Source organism: Aphanomyces invadans, assembly GCF_000520115.1.
Source record: "Aphanomyces invadans strain NJM9701 unplaced genomic scaffold supercont1.1, whole genome shotgun sequence".
Lineage (NCBI taxonomy): Eukaryota > Oomycota > Saprolegniomycetes > Saprolegniales > Verrucalvaceae > Aphanomyces > Aphanomyces invadans.
In genome coordinates, this window is record NW_008580146.1 from 1,195,511 (window position 1) to 1,212,453 (window position 16,943).

The window sequence follows — 16,943 nt, forward strand, 5'->3', positions numbered from 1 at the left end:
GCGAGAACGCGTATCGAAGGATGGGGTGTTGTATGTTATTTACGCAGCAGATTGAACGCCGCGACGTATTGGATGGCCGTGTGTTTATGGCTGTATTCGTCGCCGAGTTTGAGTTTGTGAAACAATCCGAGAATATTTGCTATGGGCTTCTTGACCGGACTCGCAGCGTCGGCAGGGGTCGAGTCAGCCAAGATCGACATAAACTCGTCAAGGAGTTTGTCTTGATTGGCGTCGCCGACGACCGAGCAGGGCTTGTACTGGACTTCGACGGTAAGACCTGTGGGGGTGTTGGCGCGGCACACAAACGTGCAAATGCTCACAAGAAAGTCGCCAAAAAGGAATTGCATTCCCTACCATGCGCAGAGTTGGCCATGGATTGAAGGATTCCTTTCCGTACCTCGAACTTGCCATCGGACTTGGGAAGATAAATCTCAACTTGCTGCAAGATATTAGACCCTTCCAACCCGCATTCCAGCAGACAGCACTCGTCCAAAGGTCCGTCCAGTCCGTTTTCACTTGATGGAAGCCCCTTCTCGAGCTTGATCCCCAATGAAGCATCCGTGCGCTCGTTGCCCAACACGGCATAGATAAGATCATCATTTTGAGACATGCGAAGCAAATACATGCGCTGGTTTGCGTAGCCATCGACGAGCACGCGGCGAGACAGCATGCGGCAGTGTACGACGAACCGACCAACTTTTCGAGCTCCCATTTCTTCAATCTTCTTCATCAGGGCTTGGTAGCGCACGGGAATGTTACTGTCCGTATACGTGAACACTCTAAAATGTGCTGAGTGAGGAACCCCAATGCCCATCGCGCTATCCATGGAGTTACCTTGTCATGCCAGTCATGGTGACCTTCGTCCTTCTGTTCGCGCTGCTGCTATCGAGTGCTTGAGCGGATATGCTGCAGTTATCCGGATGTGAGGATGAATCGGTCAAAATACTCTTGTACTTCATCAAACTGTAACACACAGGAGCCAACGAACACGACTGTGTCGATGAATACGAAAACCATTCCGATCGAATCTGCATGCATCCCTACGCACGTTCATTTTCGAGTTGAAGCCCCGCGTCGACGCCATAGCATCCTTCCTCGAAATCTACAGCTGAAATGATGTCGTCAAAGTGTTTATGATCTCTCGAAATCTTGGTCGAGTAGCCCACAAAAGGAAATTATTTTTATAGCTTGTGATGTATATGGAGAATTTCCCATTTTTATTCTATTGCCACCAAAATGTGCGGATGTGGGAATGAGCAGATCAGCTAGCCAATCAGCGTTGCGCTGGCTTACAAATAGCCAATCAATCGCCGCCAGAGCTCTTTCTTCTCGCAGGCAGATCTTTGAATGACTTGGAAATTTGCCATCAACACGATGAAAGGATTTGCGGCTGTCGTCGGTGTCGCCTCCGCGCTACTTGCCAAAGTCGCCATGGGCGACATCTCGTGGAACTTAATGTTGGGAAACCATAGCATGGACTTCCATGGGACGTTGGACGACGCCCCAGTCGAAGAAGGATTCTGTGATACCACCAAGCAACTGAGTGGTTACTTCAAGATTGACGGGTCCAAGAGCAAGAACTACTTCTACTGGTTCTTTGAGTCGCGCAATGCACCTTCTACAGACCCATTCGTCATTTGGCTCACGGGTGGGCCCGGATGTAGCTCCATCTTGGCGCTCCTGGGGGAGAACGGACCGTGTACTGTGAATGACGACCTGACCATCAAGCGAAACCCGTTTTCATGGAACGAAAAGTCAAACATCATGTGGATCGATCAACCTGCCGGTGTTGGCTTCAGCTATGGGGACACTAGCGAATACGACACAGACGAAACCATGGTTGGGAACGACATGTATCACTTTTTACAAGAGTTCTTCCAAGTGCACCCCGAATACGCCAAGAACGATTTCTACGTGTTTGGCGAGAGCTATGCCGGCCACTATGTTCCTGCCGTGGCCCACCGCATTTACGTTGGCAACAAAGAGAGCACCAACCCGAAGATCAACCTCAAGGGCATCGGTATCGGCAATGGCTTGACCACACCCGAGGTGCAGTACAAGTGGTATCCGGAAATGGCGTACAACAACACATACGGCGTGCAAGCCATCTCAGCCGAGATTTACGCAACGGAGAAGGCAGCTGTTCCCGCGTGCATCAAGATGATCGATTTGTGCCAGAAAACAAACGTCGCGTGCCTTGTTGCCCAAGTGTATTGCAACGCTGCGCTCGTGTCGCCCTATCAATTGTCCGGCTTGAACGTGTACGATATTCGCGAGAAATGCCAGCACTTGCCCTTGTGTTACGACTTCAGTTCAATCGAAAAGTTCTTGCGCCTTCCGTCGACGCTGAAAGCCCTCCACGTGAGTCCTAAGAGTTCCAAGTGGGAGTCGTGCAACATGGTCGTGCACGCCGCGTTCAGCTACGACTGGATGAAGAACTTTGACGGGTTGGTGACTCCCATGGTTGAGAACGGTATCGAAGTTCTTGTGTACGCTGGCGACGCCGACTTTATTGTCAACTGGATGGGTTGCAAGGCGTGGACATTGGCGTTGAACTGGAAGTACCGCTCGCAATTCCAGCAAATTGAGGACGTCGACTGGGTTGTAAAGGGCAAGAAAGCAGGCAAAGTGCGCAGTCTCCAAGGGCTCACGTTCTTGCAAGTGTTTGAGGCGGGCCACATGGTCCCGATGAATCAGCCGGAAAACTCCCTGTACATGCTCGAGGAATTCACGAAGAAGAACTCGTTTGCCGCGCGACACGCGGCGGATGATCAGTCGGTGAAGCTGTTGGTGATTGAAGGCACGGATGACGATATTGAGGTCGACTTTCTATTTTCACCTTGAGTTTAAATACCTTCGTGGTGTTTGCGTCTTAATCGTGCGTGCTTCTGTCGTCGTATTCGCCGACTATGGTGGTGATTTGTGATGCACAGGAAAACTAAAATGGATAGCCAATTACTGTCGTCCAAAACGGGGTGAGTAGTATGCATATAGATGCGAGTGCCTTCGACAAACGCCAGGTGCTGATGCCCCAGGCGTAGGAAATATGTGGTGTATTTACCGTTGACCTTCGACTGAGAACGAGAATAACGAAGATATTTGGTTACTATGGACCAAGTACATACCGTTTCGGAGAGGTATTGACGGTACACGTTGAAGTAGAGCAGTCCCTCGACATGCTCACGGGTGTAGTTCTTGGCCCTGGCGTGTCCAAATCCTGGAATCTTGGATAACACGACGCCTTTTTGCTTCCCTGTCAACTTCTTTCCCATGTACAAATGGGCAACTTGTATCAACGTCGACTGGATACCCAGTTGTGTGCAATGTTTAACTACAAATGTGAGTGTCTGTTGATGCGGCGAAAACGCAAAGAGCAAACCAATGTTCCATAGTGCAAGGCAGTCGTCGGTGATATCCATGGCAACCACGGCCTGACCTTGACACGTATCACATGTTTGTTGGCACAAACTATCTGTCCAAGATTCTCCAAAATACTCCAGGAGCATTTGCCGACGGCACTTTGCCTAATTTTACTCTCATGAACGCCTCATTCAGTCCATATTTCAAGCCACTTACCGTGTTCTCACACAATTCCATGACATCACGAAGGTTTTGAAAGTGTGCTTGGCGAGATGTCCCACATGGCAACATTTTCTTGCGGCGAGACTACATGAAAATTGTCAGTTGCGTTGTTAGATAGGCACGCACATAATCTTTGTATGAATAGAATACTACACATTCTGCAGGTGAACCATCCCGCCCTGCTCGTCCAGACTCCTAATCACAATAGTAATGTAGACTTGTTATCGATATGGCCATCGTACCTGGTAAAAATGGGTGATGGATTGCGGCAGACTGTGGTGAATGACATATCGCACGTCGGGCTTGTGAATGCCCATGCCAAACGCCATGGTTGCGACCATCAGTTTAATTTTTCCTTGACTCCATGCTTGATGCCGGAAAGTTTTTTCGTTGTTGTCCAAGTCAGCGTGATAAAAGTTGACCCAGTGGTGCGACTGGTCGCCTTCAGTGAGGTCGGACACGAGCATCTCGCAGTCTTTCCTGGACAAACTACCTCGAGGCCATTAGAGTTCACGCTGATTTACATCGATACCAATATATGATCCCAGATTCGCCAAGACGATTCATGACAAAATTCTTCAAGTCTTTCAAGAACGTGCTTGTTTTGAGCCGGCATGTATAGGATAGGTTTGGCCTGGAGCGTTGACATGTCAAATCATATTAAGGCTTTGCTCTGGATACATGCCGATTGAAGCTGGTCTTTTCGACATGGGGGGCAAAGAGTCTCAAGGACGCTGCAATGCTTTGCACCACCTTATCGCTAGCAGTAGCAGTCAAAGCGGTAATAGGAACCTATAATTCATCGCGATAGTGCTTTCAGCGGGTGTAGGTTTGAAGTTTACACCAGGATGCCGTCGGCGCAACAGGCCGAGCTCCATGTAATCCTTACGAAAATCGTGTCCCCATTGACAAATACAATGAGCTTCGTCAATGACAAAACGGGACAACATTCCTTGATGGAAGAGTTGCAACATCGCTCGCTTCAAACGCTTGCTTGATACCAACGTTTCTGGCGTGATGTACAGCAATTGGATGGGAGGCTTTGTCGAAGCCATGAGATCCGAGTAAATGCCGTTCTGTTCGTCACGTGGTACTCCGCACGTCAACATCTTTGCTCGAATCCCTAGCGCTTTTAGCTGGTGGACTTGATCTTCAATGAGCGACAATAGCGGGGAAACCACTATTGTCAGGCCACCGTCGATGCATGCAGGGAGTTGGTAGCACAAGCTCTTTCCAGCCCCAGTTGGCATAAGAACAAACACATCTTGACCGCGACCCGCAGCCTACATGCATTATGCATTGAAATTTAGGTGTCTTCAATTTTGAACAACGGACCATCATAACTGCTTCTTGGCCAGGACGAAATCCGTCATGACCAAATTGTACTGCCAGGACGCGGAGCAAATCGTCACGTTTGTAGCCATTCCACGTACTCTTGTCGATGCACTTTGTTCTCAATTCGGGGACTTTCGGTGGATGCTCTCGACGTTCGTTTTCCTCACGACAACAAGAAGGTACTGTTTCTTCCATCTCTCGTCGTTGACGCTTCGAGGATTGTGGTTCATCCTCTCGAGATTTATCAACACGAGTCATATCAATGCATGCTGCATGTGCATGCTTCGCAACGAAAGCCTGACCCCGTTGAAACTCGTGGCGCGCTTCTTGCCATGCTGACTTGCTGAGCGTGTGGGTGGTCATATCTGAGTATGAATTTCGCGCTACTTTTTAAACCAAAACTTATCCGGATACCCCGGATAATACCACGTCAAAAAGGGCTTGTTAAATATGTCTCGCCAGAAGACGAACTGGAATCAACGCAACAGCTCTTGGCACGCATCCCGCTGCACAACCGAACCTACGGCTGCGAGGCGGCGGAGGCTGAACTGCAGCTCTTTCCATTCACGTAGTCGAGCTTTAACCATCGCGTCCGAGTTGGACAAATGCATGAGCCCCACGACAACGTACTGGGATTGAATCCCTGACCCGTTCGCCAGTGTCGTGAGAAGGATGGCTTGTGTCCGTTCAGATTGCAGCACGTTCCATGCTACGTCATCGTCGCTGTCTTGTCGCCCACGGCGCGCCAACGCGAGCGCAAGAAACGACAGCACGGCAGCAGCAATATCTTTGTGCTCAACCTTGGCTGTCGGGCTTCCCAACACATCCACCATCGCAGGTAAGCCCCCCAACGCGATGATCTTTGCAGCGAGTTTGGACCGCTGGGCCATTCCAAATAGTATTTCTAACGCTGGCGTTGACCCGCTGTCCATCTTTCGTACGGCTTCGAGCAAGTCGGGGACATTTGCAGCAGCAGATTCGGACAAGCTGAGCTTTCGGTTGGCTTCGTCTGGAGCTGTGGGAACCTCCGTGCCTATGGAGTGCCGCCGAGGCTTCGAACTGTAACCCGACTGTGTTAGGTGGTCATTCGTGTCGACGCCGGTGATTGAGCCCTTTCGACGCGGCACTTTTTCGATTGTGGGTCTGGGTGACATGGGCGCATGCAGCATTGGTGCGTATAGGTCGGCGCCAAAGTCTTGAAACTTGACAAATCCTTCCTCAGTCACCGCCGCCACGTAAATGGGAAGAATGATGAAGGAAGGAGCCGAGTCGGCAACCGCGAGGGCGACTTCGTACTCGAGGAGCAGATTGTCGGCGGTATGGTCCAACGACTCATCGCGGCATTTTGCCAACCCCGCGTGGGACAACAGGGCGAGAAAGACGCGGCTCTGAGTGAGTCCTCGGAGGAACCCTTCCTTCCACGGTTCGCCAGTTTTGAGACTCATGCGGTCCAAAAATGGGTGAAGGTTGCGAGTTTTTAGGTGAAGGTACAATTTCTCGGCCAGGCCTTTTTCACTTGCGACGCGGTAATTGATGAAACAATCGTACGACGTGACCCCGTCGCATCGAGAAGGGCCGACGGCATGGCAAATGGCGTCGAGAACTGCAGAGAGATCGTCCGGGTCGATCAAATGCACGCCTTGGTAAGCCAAGAGACGGCCCAGAAGGATGCTAGGTGGCTGGGTCACGCGAGTTGGGATCGATGGATCCAAGTTTGGCTGTCGGGGTGCATTCAGCGCAGGCGTACCCACTGGACGCTTTAGCTTGGTGAGGTGCATGCCGAGCAGCTTGCGATGTGCCTTGCTCAGGATACCCACGTCCAAGAGCAACCCGTCCAGGTCGGACTCGGTCAAGATTGCGAGGATGCTGCCATCGATCCCGTTTCGTACAAACGTATCCGCGTATTCCTTATATGCATCCCCCAGCTTCGCGACCTGGTAGGCCACGTCATGCGCGCTCAGGGTCTGCAGTGACGCCCCTGCTCCCATCTTCCTCAATGACCTGGCACAACAATGGCGACTAAGATGAGCCAATTTGGTAGTCGAAACTGCAGCCGTTCCAATCGTATTTCGAAGGCATGACCGGACGAAGTTGCGAATTACTACGATTGGCGCCCTGTCAGTGTGAATTCGGCGACGACGGCCATGACGACGCGCCAGCTCCGAATGATCGACATTGGGGCGAACTTGGTGGATCCAATGTTCGTGGGCGTCTATCGTGGCAAGTCCAAGCACGTGGTATGTGGATGCGTATGCAAACCCTTTAAATGATTCCTTTCTCTTGGTGAAAGGACGACTTTGCCCAAGTTCTCCATCGCGCGTTCTCGACCCATGTCGAGAAGATTATCATCACTGCAGGATCGCTGTCTGAGAGCAAGGAAGCGCTTGCGCTAGCTCGCACAAATGAAAAGTTGCATTGTACAGTTGGCGTACGTCCACTCCTGCATAACTCGCGATGCGTGTAGTAATCCCCAGAGTTGTTGTCGTACGTAGGTTCATCCGACACGATGCAATGAGTTCCTGACCGACCCCGACACGTACATGCAAGGCCTTCACGACGTTATCAAAGAAGGCAAAGCGGGTGGCAAGGTAACTCTCAAGTCATTCCGATAAAGTTGCCAAGTCATCGAGAAGGTGGTGGCCGTCGGCGAATTTGGCCTCGATTATGACCGGTTGGAGTTTTGCAACCGCGCGACGCAACAAGAGTACTTTGCCAGGCAGTTCGATCTCGCGCAAGTGTCAAATCTACCATTGTTCCTGCACAACCGAAACACGGGCACCGATTTCTATGGTACGCCGGACATTCCATTTCCATTCAACCTTCTGGTCTTTGGTGTAGATGCGGTTTCTCGCCACCGCGACTGCTTTCGCGATGGCGTGGTGCATTCGTTCACTGGGTCTGCAGACGAGGCCAAGAAGCTACTGGACCTCGGCCTCTACATCGGGATCAACGGGTGTTCTCTCAAAACACAGGAGAACCTGGACGTTGTCAAGTCGATCCCGATCGATCGTATCATGCTCGAGACTGGTGATCAAACAATTCCTTCACCCTTTGACTAAGTCCATGCGCAGACGCTCCGTGGTGCGACATCCGACCGACCCACGCGAGCTTCCAGCACGTGCGCACGCTGTTCGAGTCGAAGAAACCCGAGAAGTTTATGCTGGGTATCGGTGTCAAGGGTCGCAACGAGCCCAACACGATGATGTACGTTCCCATGATACAGGCTCGAAGAAGGTATTGAATGTGGTGTAGCCAAGTGCTGGAAGTGGTGAGTGCGATTCATGAGATGGACGTGCACGACGTGGCCGACACGGTGTTCGAGTCGACGCGCCGTGTATTTTTCCCGCGAGACGAGGCGTAAACCCCAACCAACAAGCAGGGAGACTTGTCATTTCCAAATGCGACTCCTACGCCCAGCTGCGCCCTTGGCGGGGGTTGTGCAGCAGGTGTCGAATGTAATAGATTTGGAGCAGCACGCAGACAACGTACACCAGACTCTCGATCGTCCCAGCGAGCGATACCCGGTCGTTTGTGCTCTTCTCCGCTACACGAATTAAAAGTTTAGACAATGCCGACATGTGGATGGATTGACAGGTCGAATACGTACTCTTCATGTGCCGGTCAATCCGCAGCTGCATCAGTCGTTGCTCCGACTCAAGTTCGCCCAACTTGATGTCCAAGTGGGATGCGTACTTGGCCAAAATGCTCACATGCTCTACGGGTCAACGCGTGAGTGCTGAAATGACGACAGGGAATCGCAGCATCCACCTTTTTCCACGGGGTGTTGGGACTGCAACGTGTTGGTGACATGTGTCACGAGCTTGGATTGGTGGTCGTTGTTGGTAAAGCAGATTTCAAACAACCCCGTCACGTCGGGGTGCACTTCGTACGTGCCTTCCGCATCGCCGTACCGTTGGAACACTGTGTTCTTGTATGGATCTTTCACATCCACGTCGATGGCAGCGCTAGCGGTCGATACAACGTACGCGCCCCCGACTGTGTCCCCCAATGACTTGATGTCTTCGTAAAAGCAACTCTTGTCACGCGCCTCGATATAGAAGGTTAACCCCTCGGACGGGTCAAAGTCAAAGCGACGGAGTTTCTCGTCTTCACCGTCAACGTCTGCGTCCGAGAGCGGTGGTGCTTCCTTCCCCAAAATTCCCATGCCGTTGGACGCTTCCTCGTCTTCCAAGTAAGGGTTGAAGTCGTCCAGGATTTTGGTAGATTCGTCATATCGAGGAACGTCGTGCTGATATCCGCCAGGTTCACTTGTTCCATGCACCACCGTAGCAGGCAGTCCCTGTGTAGTTGTAGCACTCGAAACACCCGTTGCAACGATTGCCTTCGCTGTCGCATCTCCATTTGCAGGCAGTGCAGTCGTTGTTAGACTCGCTGCGGTCTTCGCGTGGTTCGCCGTAGCACCTGCTACGTCCGTCACCTGAGCCGCCTTGTCTTCTGCCTGCGCCAGCGACAGAAACACCGCCGCAACAGCAACAAGAACGTGCGGCAATCGCATTGCGACTGACGATGTGGGGTGAACCCAACGGGGTTTCGTATCCGAACAAATATCCGGCACGATGTGACATGCCAGCGTCATCAACGATGCCATTACATGGTGTATTCACTAACTAGCTCGTCGATGTTGAAGCCTTGCTCTTGGCCGCTGCCTCCGACGGGCATCGACGGCACCAGCGGCGTGTCTGTCGTGACGGTGGTGCGCCAGATGTTGTGCAGGTCGGTGTTGTTGAGGTCAAAGAGGAACGACGCAATGAGGTTCAAGTTTGCCGATGGATCGTACTCGTCCGCGGGGGTCATGCTCCAGTCCTTGGCCAACGCGCCAAGATGCGCCAAGAGTTTGGTTTCGTCCAGACATGCGGACGAAGCTGTCGAAGTCGACGACGTTTCGGCGTCAGCCAACGAGTCGCATTGACTGCCGAGGTTGTCTAAATTCGGGACGACATCGCTCACGCGTTGTCCAGCGGATGTGGCATCGTGCGACAGTGCATCGCGCGCTTCATATATCGATTTGAGGCGGGTACATGTGTCGGTATACTCGGAGGAAACTGGCGGAGCGGTCGCCCCAGTTAATATCGAAGTTCCATCTGTGGCAGGCCACCGGTTGTACTTGGCATGTTCAGCTGACAGGGGTTGCACTTCAAGGAGCAGCAAACATAGCTCGACCAGGTCAGCGTTGGGCAGGACGGAGACCCAGCTGCGGGGCTCGACGCCGGTCGTGAGGAACGTTGAGACGTTGTACATGCCCTCCCCAGCCCACAGATCATGGAGCCCCTGGCGGAGGTTCCTGGCCTGCGCTTCCGTTTTGCGGCGCTTCATCCAGATAGTGAGGGCCGTGCGGAGAATGTTGGGAAAGTAGTGGCGATGGAGCCCTCGTTTGTGGTATCTGGGGTGGCAAAAGTACGCGAGAAGGTACAAGCCATCGCCAACTTTGTCGAGAACTCCCCAGATCTCGTTGATAGGCGGCGTCATCTGGGCAAATAACTTGGTCGAGAGCTTGTTGGGTGACGGGGACGCATTCGAGCACAGGTTGAGGAGGAGCGCGTTGAGCGAGACGAAACCAGCGTAGCAGTCGGCTATCGACACGTCACAAGTTTGGAACAAATCAAACAACGTCTTGATCGGACGAAATAGGACGAGGAGGCTGCGCAGGTTGTTCCAAAAGTCGGGGCGGCTCGTGTAGTTGACGAGCTGGGGCGACGGCATAAACGGGCAGTTGGTCCGGAATGCCTGGACAATTGTCGGTTTGATCACGCTTTCGTTGAGGTGGATCGAGTACAGCGACAGGATGCAGTCCGAGAGGCTCGTGGCCGAGAACTGCAAGAGGCGGCACCGGTGGACGTTCATCTGGGCAGCCATGTCTTGCAGCATCAGCGTCGCATCTGGTGACTGACGAAAGTACGACAGAATGGAACCCGCCACCATAAACACGTGATTGATGTCTGGGATCTTCATCCACTCCCGGAGGAGGTAGTTGGTCAGTTGTGCCATGCAACGGATGGGAAGGATCCACGGGTATGTGGTCGCCACTTCCTCGGCTGCTTGAAGCAGGTCAGGATCGTCACCTGTGCACACTCCGATGAATCGCTCCGGCGACACCTCCATGAGCACGGGGGTCAGCACTTGGCTTCCCAAACGCTGAAGGGACTCTTCCTCGTTTTGAAATGATACAATGTTCCAGATGATGCTGACGCGAGTCTGGTTGGTCAAGTTTATGTGCACGATGCGCTGGTTCGATGCGTCGCGGCGTCCAGACGGTGTTAACGTGATGCGGTGGAACCCATTCGCGACGACGTCCTTGAGTTTGGTCATCTCGGCTGAGTACTGATGGAGTACAAGGGTTCGCAAGTCGTCGCCAGACACGGACTTGTACGAAGAGTTGATACCCTTGAGCCACTCTCGAAAGTGCTTGTTATCCGCGATCTCGATCGGAATGTCGTTGCACACAAAGGCCTTCACCATCAAGATCTTCTCGAGAGGATCGCTTTGTCCAATACCACCACTTCCACCCTTTCCTTTCGAATTATGCAACATCCCTTGCTTCAAAGCATCGCGGTGATGCATCATAATTGCAGATGAGAGACCCAAAGGCGATATTACCCCACCCGAGCCGTCCAAGTTACTCTTCGAGCCATCTTCTCCATCTTTTTCCCGCTTACGCCGCTTGATTGGAGGTCCAAGTCCGTCGGCAACAATGCCCAAGCTGCGAAGTTTCACAGGGACGTCGCCAGGGCAGTCTGTGGCAATATGGGACTTCATTTGTGACAGATCGGCATACTTCCATTGCCGTATGCAGTAGTTGCACTTAGCAGCGCGGACGCGGCTGATGCCATGACGATCCCCCCTCGTGAAATGGTCCCAGATGGGGTCGGAGCGCGGACCCGAGCGGCCGTCGTTAGATGATTCCATGATGGTCACCTTGTTTGAATTCCAGATTTGAATGGTGCCGTATTGTATTGTACGACGCCAACCGACAGTACGGTGTCGTGCGCTTGGTATTCTCTCGAAATGCAAATAAAATTGCAGCTCACCATACAAACTTAACATTTAAATTTGCGACGTTGAATAGTATTTTTGATACATTATCCGTATTATTTTTTAGTAGACGATGAGGAGTGTGATTTAAAGAAGACCTTCTTGGTAACCACGGCTTCCAGAATTAAATAAATTGAATTATTAGAAAATATATCCTTCGTACATCCACAACGTTTTCGTAGTACGCAAATTCGCGCCAAATGAATCATGATCACGATGGAAAGAGCTTCGGGACGAACCGAAGCATGTCGTGGAGGCCCCGCTGAAGGAGAGCGCCAATGGCAGGGCTTAAGGATGGCTGAAGAGAGCGCCCGGAGATGGTGACCTCAATGGGTGGAAGAAGAACGAGGCGTCCTGGTGGTTCCCACTTGGCTTTCGACGCTACCCACTTCGCCAACAAGTGAAGGTTCTTCGGTCTCAGCCACACCATTTGATGGTTTTGCATGTGCGCGACCATCGCAACCAATGGACATGTCGTAGATATGGTATTTGCCTCCATCATCTTGCCATCACCACCGCAGCGAGATATCCCGACGTAGATTTTGTCGTCTCCCACGCGAACGGCCACGAACTCGACCACGCCATTTTCCATTCGGCGCGCCTAGTGACCAACATCATTAAAGTGCATTTGACATGCATAAAAGTACCTCACGGTGCACGGCACGTGTTCTCTTTTCCTTAATCATTTTCAACTCGCACGCTTCTGCCAACTTCGCCCACAGTCCTCTCCTCATGTCATACTTATTATGAACGCGATGGACCAGGGTCGTTGTGGGGGACCCTTTTGACCTCATGCAAAGGAGGAGTTCAAGTGCAGCCATGGGCGACGCGTGGGAAGGATCCAGTCGACAGGCCATTTCAATTACGCAGTGTCCAAAGCACATGGACGTCGTTTTCACCTTGGCAATGTCCATCGCCAATCGCTGTGCCGCGTCCGCTTCCATCATGAATTTCGTCTCCAAACTAGCTCGCTCTTGTTCGGCCAGTTGCAAGCGCATCGCGTGCTTGAGGAGCGACACTGACTTTTTCATGTGGTCCGATTGGAGTTTGGCCTCCAACGCAGCCAGATCTCTCAAGTGTCGACGAACGAGCGCCTCCTCTCCAGACATCGCATAATTCTCTGAACGTTCGCGGTATACTCGAGCTTCTTGCCATTGCAACAAATTGCGGACTCCTCGCAATTCATCCGTCTGGCGCTGCTGCACGTCCTGTTTGGCCCGGAGTCTTTCCATGCGGCGCTCTCGAATGCGTACGGCCCTGGTTTCAGCCAAACTCATCTCCATCAATTGCGTCTCCATCATGGACCAAAACGTGTGTCGCTGCTTGGTTCGGCACTGCATCCACTGGGACTCGCGGCGGTCGCCCACCAGCTCAATCTCTGTCGCGCAGCGCAACCTCTCGATCGCATAGAACGGTGGGGCGCCTACCAGAATCCTCGTCATGTCCATCGCAATGGGTCAAATGCAGAAATGACAATACGTACGTTGCCGCAACCAGTAGTGACCTTGATGAATGAGCTGGATGTCGGTCTCGGACGTAGCGTAAAAATGGCCTGCAGCCATCTGTACTTCTTTGGAGCCCCCAAACAATTGATGCACCGCAAGCGCGGCCAAAGCGCGCTGCAATCGCAGTTGGAGCAGACACGACCACGTCAATCGACACGACAAACCCCGCCAGTGGCTCTAACGTCCTCATGAGAATAGACACCTTGCTATCACAACCGCACTTGAATGCGAATGGCCATCGCGTGCTGCAACTGGTGTCGTTCCCTGGTTAGCGCTTGTTCCAGCAACATGTCTCGAATTTTGTGCGCTATTGAGAGCTCCGTGGTGGCGTCAACGTCGCGACGAAGCTTGCGTCGATACGCCCGTTGGATTTGAATCGCTCGATACGTAAGCCGTTTCTGGTAAAGTTGGTGAGCCTTCTTTTGGACGACGTTGGCCTAGGTCGCATGGACGTGCTCGCTCACGGAGGTAAGAGCAAGATTTTTCGACTACGATACCTGCCAGAGATGCAAGCCCGAGTGGAGCTTGATCTTGCGCCACCGAAACGCAAACTTTCGAAATGCAAACTCGAGCATGAACAGCTGCTGGGACAGTCGCAATGACGCATCGACTTTCGCGCTTTCGTAGATCACTTTCTTCTCCACGGGCACACACGCATCCAACCGAAGCAAGCTCGGTTTCAAGTGCCGGCGCAAACTGCTCTCAAGTTGGGTATGGTACAACAGCGCCGTTGCATCTTCGCTGTTGTGGTTGTTACCTGTTATAAGTGTCCGCCGCGCAATATTCTTGCCTTTTGCGTGCTCTTGCACAGCTTTGCGGCTCAGCTCATCGCGAATACGCCGTACCACCGACTTGGCTTGGCGCAGGTTCGGTGGCACCTGGCGCGGAGGATCCATTTCGAAGTGTCGGTTCAAAAACATCCGGTTAACAACAAACCTCACGTGGTGGAGAGAAAATATGCATTTTCGCACTTTGCATGTCGTCGATTTGACGAACTCGTGAGGATAGCAAACGTCGGGGGTAGTTGGTCGAAGGAAAAAGGTGGACGATGGAGCTCGTCCATGTGTGCTGTCATGGGCAGCACATCTGAACTTGAAGAATAGTCTGTGAGATGATGTTTCTGCAATGGTGGGAACGGCGCATTCATCGGGAGGCCGCAACGTGCTCCAGCATTGGGCTCTTCGACTTGAGCCCGCGTTTGGTTCAAGTTGTCCGGATAATGCAGGATAAACGGTTCGCCAGTCCCGATGACAGAAGATGTCGATGGAGTGGGGTTACTGCGGCAAAGGCTGCACGACGCCGACGTCATGATGCGGTACGATTACGCATGGAAGCACAGCGAATTTGGAACGAAGGTGGACAGACTCGTTGGGGTCTGCCTTCGCTTTCTTTACTTGGCAGGTACGTGGCTGGGTGGAACTACCAGTGACGATGGCGCCAAGTTGCGCGTTGCTTGCCACTCCCTCACGCCAACTGCCGCGTTGACGAATGCTGTGGAGACTGCTTCTGGTCATATGCGGTTTCAATTTGTCTGTGACGGCGAGCACGATGACTCGAAGCCTCCCCATGTAACGTTTTGCTTCATTGGTCCATCCGTGATGGGGAAACTCCACGACACATTGGCTGCAACGACGGCGTTCACGTGGAATTCGTCCGGGGTATACTTCTTTCTCGTTGGTGACGCTGCATGTTTGCCGCCACCATCGTCAGATGAAGATGAGCGCGTACGTGGACTCAGCGCATTTGGTCTTGGCCGTGAACTGCAAGCAACCATGTCAGGACGCGGGTTCCACGCGGCCGCGCATTACGTTTGCGAGTTCAAAGACCCACCAAACACCGATACGTTGAGTGCGTATTTCTTCTGCCGCAATGGTCACAATAATGCGTTGCATGTAGGCGACGTCATGGATCAATTCAACGTGCCCTTGTCCAACTTGATGGTGCACACGGAAAAGTGGGAGGTATATGTGCCTGGCACGACTTCTTCTCCTTCAGCCAAGTGGGAGGTCGACATTGAAGACAATACGTATTGGCAGCAATACGCCAAGGGAAAGGCTTGCGACAGCTGCCACCAACACAACGCGAAGCTGCTGCGTTGTGTGCGATGCCAGGCGGCATTCTACTGTTCCCGCGAGTGCCAAAAGGCAGCGTGGAAGCTGCACAAGGGAGACTGTGCGCCTCCGTGTTTCATTAAATAAAATTGAGTCGTTTGTCAGAACTCGAGGATTTCAGATCGACTGGTGGTGTGAGTCCCACACAAGTCGTCGTACCCACTGCGGCATTGCCCATTTGTCGCCGTTCCCTGCGGATTTCAAGTTCGTGCATGCAGTATTGCCATCTCCGACATAATCTCTCATTGTCGAACGTCTTTGTATGGCTTTCGTTTCGCACGCGCCACTCGCATGCTATCCCCAACTTTCACCTCTCCAAGCCCCTAGCAGACTCATCGGTTTTGCGGATTCAATGTCACTGCCTCACTTGTCCATTGTAGCCATTGTGGATATTAACCAGCCGACGTAAAATAGCCTAAGGTTGACTACGCATGCGCCGACTGCACACGACCATTCCATACATAGAAGGGTAGTGCTGGCATTTAGATGATGTTACCGCTGCAGTTTGACGAGCCACAGCTGATTGAGGTAATTTGCAACCTTCAACTGTCGGTGCTCGAGAGCCACTCCCAACGCTTGGTTCACAACCGCTAACGATCGCATGTCGGATCTGTTTTCGTAGATCCATTGCACGACTTCCAGTTGACCATGCTTGATGGCCCCCTCCAAGATCGAATGCCGCCACCCTTCCACTTCGTGCGCGTGCAGGTACCTGAGTATGTCGACGTGACCGTTTGCCGCAGCCACAAACCACGCTGCCGTGTCGCTCGGGCGCTTATGGTTGTTGATGTGAAGAAATTCCAGCGACGACACATGGCCATGATGTGCGGCCAACACAAACGAGTCTTTCCATTTGTATACTTGTGTCGGCTTGTCGTGCGGCGCGAGGGAAATTGGGAATTGATGGTCCACGTGGACGAAGCGGTATCGGTCATTCAAGTGATCGAGGACGTCCTGCCGTCCGTATATAATTGCATGTGCAAACACAACCAATCGCATCCGCTCCATGCACGCGAGGAGCTGATCTAATCGACCGATTCCGTGTTGCGCATACCACCGTGATACCACGGCGTCCACTTCTTCGAACTCTGTCGGGTAGATCTTTCTGCTGTCCACGCGCGGTTTTAGTTGACAGAAAGGGATCATGTCTTGATAGATTCCCACTTGGTAGACGCATATGCACCGCAGAAGCTCGGGAGAATGGAGTACCATCGACGCCATCGCCATGTCCTTGTGCCCACTCCGCAAGAAGTTCTGAAACGTTGAAATCGTGCTCTGATTGGTCCAATACGTATCCAATTAAATTGCCGCAGATCTTCCAGGATATTTTGAGATGCTAATTTGTTCGTATCACAGTATA

General features: G+C 52.4%; 10 protein-coding genes across 21 annotated transcripts; 5 read left to right on the forward strand and 5 right to left on the reverse strand.

Moving 5' to 3' along the window:
• Positions 1-11: 11 nt before the first annotated feature.
• On the reverse strand, positions 12-1,113 carry H310_00345. 2 transcript variants are annotated; one of them, XM_008863095.1, is made up of 4 exons: positions 955-1,113; positions 835-906; positions 398-779; positions 12-350 (listed from the first exon to the last, which is right to left on the reverse strand). In XM_008863095.1, the coding sequence occupies exons 1-4, from the start codon at positions 1,032-1,034 to the stop codon at positions 36-38; spliced, it is 849 nt and encodes a 282-aa protein (XP_008861317.1). In that variant the 5' UTR covers positions 1,035-1,113; the 3' UTR covers positions 12-35. The 2 variants fall into 2 exon arrangements, with proteins under 2 accessions (XP_008861317.1, XP_008861318.1); XM_008863096.1 differs by lacking the exon at positions 955-1,113 and having other exon boundaries at positions 835-933.
• A 218-nt stretch (positions 1,114-1,331) lies between these two features.
• H310_00346 (hypothetical protein) lies at positions 1,332-3,365 on the forward strand. The gene is made up of 2 exons (XM_008863097.1): positions 1,332-2,975; positions 3,042-3,365. The coding sequence occupies exon 1, from the start codon at positions 1,348-1,350 to the stop codon at positions 2,842-2,844; it is 1,497 nt and encodes a 498-aa protein (XP_008861319.1). The 5' UTR covers positions 1,332-1,347; the 3' UTR covers positions 2,845-2,975; positions 3,042-3,365.
• H310_00347 (hypothetical protein) lies at positions 1,359-5,279 on the reverse strand. 7 transcript variants are annotated; one of them, XM_008863098.1, is made up of 10 exons: positions 4,918-5,279; positions 4,425-4,865; positions 4,268-4,374; positions 4,115-4,216; positions 3,825-4,071; positions 3,709-3,777; positions 3,577-3,666; positions 3,380-3,524; positions 2,960-3,331; positions 2,873-2,907 (listed from the first exon to the last, which is right to left on the reverse strand). In XM_008863098.1, the coding sequence occupies exons 1-10, from the start codon at positions 5,173-5,175 to the stop codon at positions 2,873-2,875; spliced, it is 1,866 nt and encodes a 621-aa protein (XP_008861320.1). In that variant the 5' UTR covers positions 5,176-5,279. The 7 variants fall into 7 exon arrangements, with proteins under 7 accessions (XP_008861321.1, XP_008861320.1, XP_008861325.1 ...); XM_008863099.1 differs by having other exon boundaries at positions 1,359-2,907; positions 4,268-4,865; XM_008863103.1 differs by having other exon boundaries at positions 4,425-5,279.
• On the forward strand, positions 5,267-6,938 carry H310_00348 (hypothetical protein). 4 transcript variants are annotated; one of them, XM_008863106.1, is made up of 3 exons: positions 5,267-5,934; positions 5,997-6,088; positions 6,140-6,932. In XM_008863106.1, exons 1-2 carry the CDS (start codon positions 5,590-5,592, stop codon positions 6,024-6,026), a joined length of 375 nt encoding a protein of 124 aa, XP_008861328.1. In that variant the 5' UTR covers positions 5,267-5,589; the 3' UTR covers positions 6,027-6,088; positions 6,140-6,932. The 4 variants fall into 4 exon arrangements, with proteins under 4 accessions (XP_008861328.1, XP_008861330.1, XP_008861327.1 ...); XM_008863108.1 differs by having other exon boundaries at positions 5,267-6,088; positions 6,140-6,234; positions 6,288-6,304; XM_008863105.1 differs by having other exon boundaries at positions 5,267-6,088; positions 6,140-6,938.
• H310_00349 (hypothetical protein) lies at positions 6,914-8,498 on the forward strand. The gene is made up of 8 exons (XM_008863109.1): positions 6,914-6,954; positions 6,993-7,154; positions 7,208-7,345; positions 7,410-7,505; positions 7,551-7,707; positions 7,756-7,944; positions 7,989-8,121; positions 8,170-8,498. Exons 2-8 carry the CDS (start codon positions 7,062-7,064, stop codon positions 8,276-8,278), a joined length of 915 nt encoding a protein of 304 aa, XP_008861331.1. The 5' UTR covers positions 6,914-6,954; positions 6,993-7,061; the 3' UTR covers positions 8,279-8,498.
• On the reverse strand, positions 8,094-9,448 carry H310_00350 (hypothetical protein). Its single transcript, XM_008863110.1, has 3 exons — positions 8,686-9,448; positions 8,525-8,632; positions 8,094-8,461 (listed from the first exon to the last, which is right to left on the reverse strand). Exons 1-3 carry the CDS (start codon positions 9,431-9,433, stop codon positions 8,325-8,327), a joined length of 993 nt encoding a protein of 330 aa, XP_008861332.1. The 5' UTR covers positions 9,434-9,448; the 3' UTR covers positions 8,094-8,324.
• H310_00351 (hypothetical protein) lies at positions 9,440-11,879 on the reverse strand. The gene has a single exon (XM_008863111.1). It carries the CDS (start codon positions 11,839-11,841, stop codon positions 9,526-9,528), a length of 2,316 nt encoding a protein of 771 aa, XP_008861333.1. The 5' UTR covers positions 11,842-11,879; the 3' UTR covers positions 9,440-9,525.
• A 204-nt stretch (positions 11,880-12,083) lies between these two features.
• H310_00352 lies at positions 12,084-14,365 on the reverse strand. 2 transcript variants are annotated; one of them, XM_008863113.1, is made up of 6 exons: positions 14,230-14,365; positions 13,970-14,168; positions 13,694-13,909; positions 13,451-13,649; positions 12,615-13,390; positions 12,084-12,568 (listed from the first exon to the last, which is right to left on the reverse strand). In XM_008863113.1, the coding sequence occupies exons 2-6, from the start codon at positions 14,045-14,047 to the stop codon at positions 12,179-12,181; spliced, it is 1,659 nt and encodes a 552-aa protein (XP_008861335.1). In that variant the 5' UTR covers positions 14,048-14,168; positions 14,230-14,365; the 3' UTR covers positions 12,084-12,178. The 2 variants fall into 2 exon arrangements, with proteins under 2 accessions (XP_008861335.1, XP_008861334.1); XM_008863112.1 differs by having other exon boundaries at positions 13,970-14,365.
• A 338-nt stretch (positions 14,366-14,703) lies between these two features.
• Positions 14,704-15,690, forward strand: H310_00353 (hypothetical protein). Its single transcript, XM_008863114.1, has 2 exons — positions 14,704-15,320; positions 15,369-15,690. Exons 1-2 carry the CDS (start codon positions 14,720-14,722, stop codon positions 15,668-15,670), a joined length of 903 nt encoding a protein of 300 aa, XP_008861336.1. The 5' UTR covers positions 14,704-14,719; the 3' UTR covers positions 15,671-15,690.
• A 356-nt stretch (positions 15,691-16,046) lies between these two features.
• On the forward strand, positions 16,047-16,840 carry H310_00354 (hypothetical protein). Its single transcript, XM_008863115.1, has one exon. It carries the CDS (start codon positions 16,232-16,234, stop codon positions 16,610-16,612), a length of 381 nt encoding a protein of 126 aa, XP_008861337.1. The 5' UTR covers positions 16,047-16,231; the 3' UTR covers positions 16,613-16,840.
• Positions 16,841-16,943: the final 103 nt, after the last annotated feature.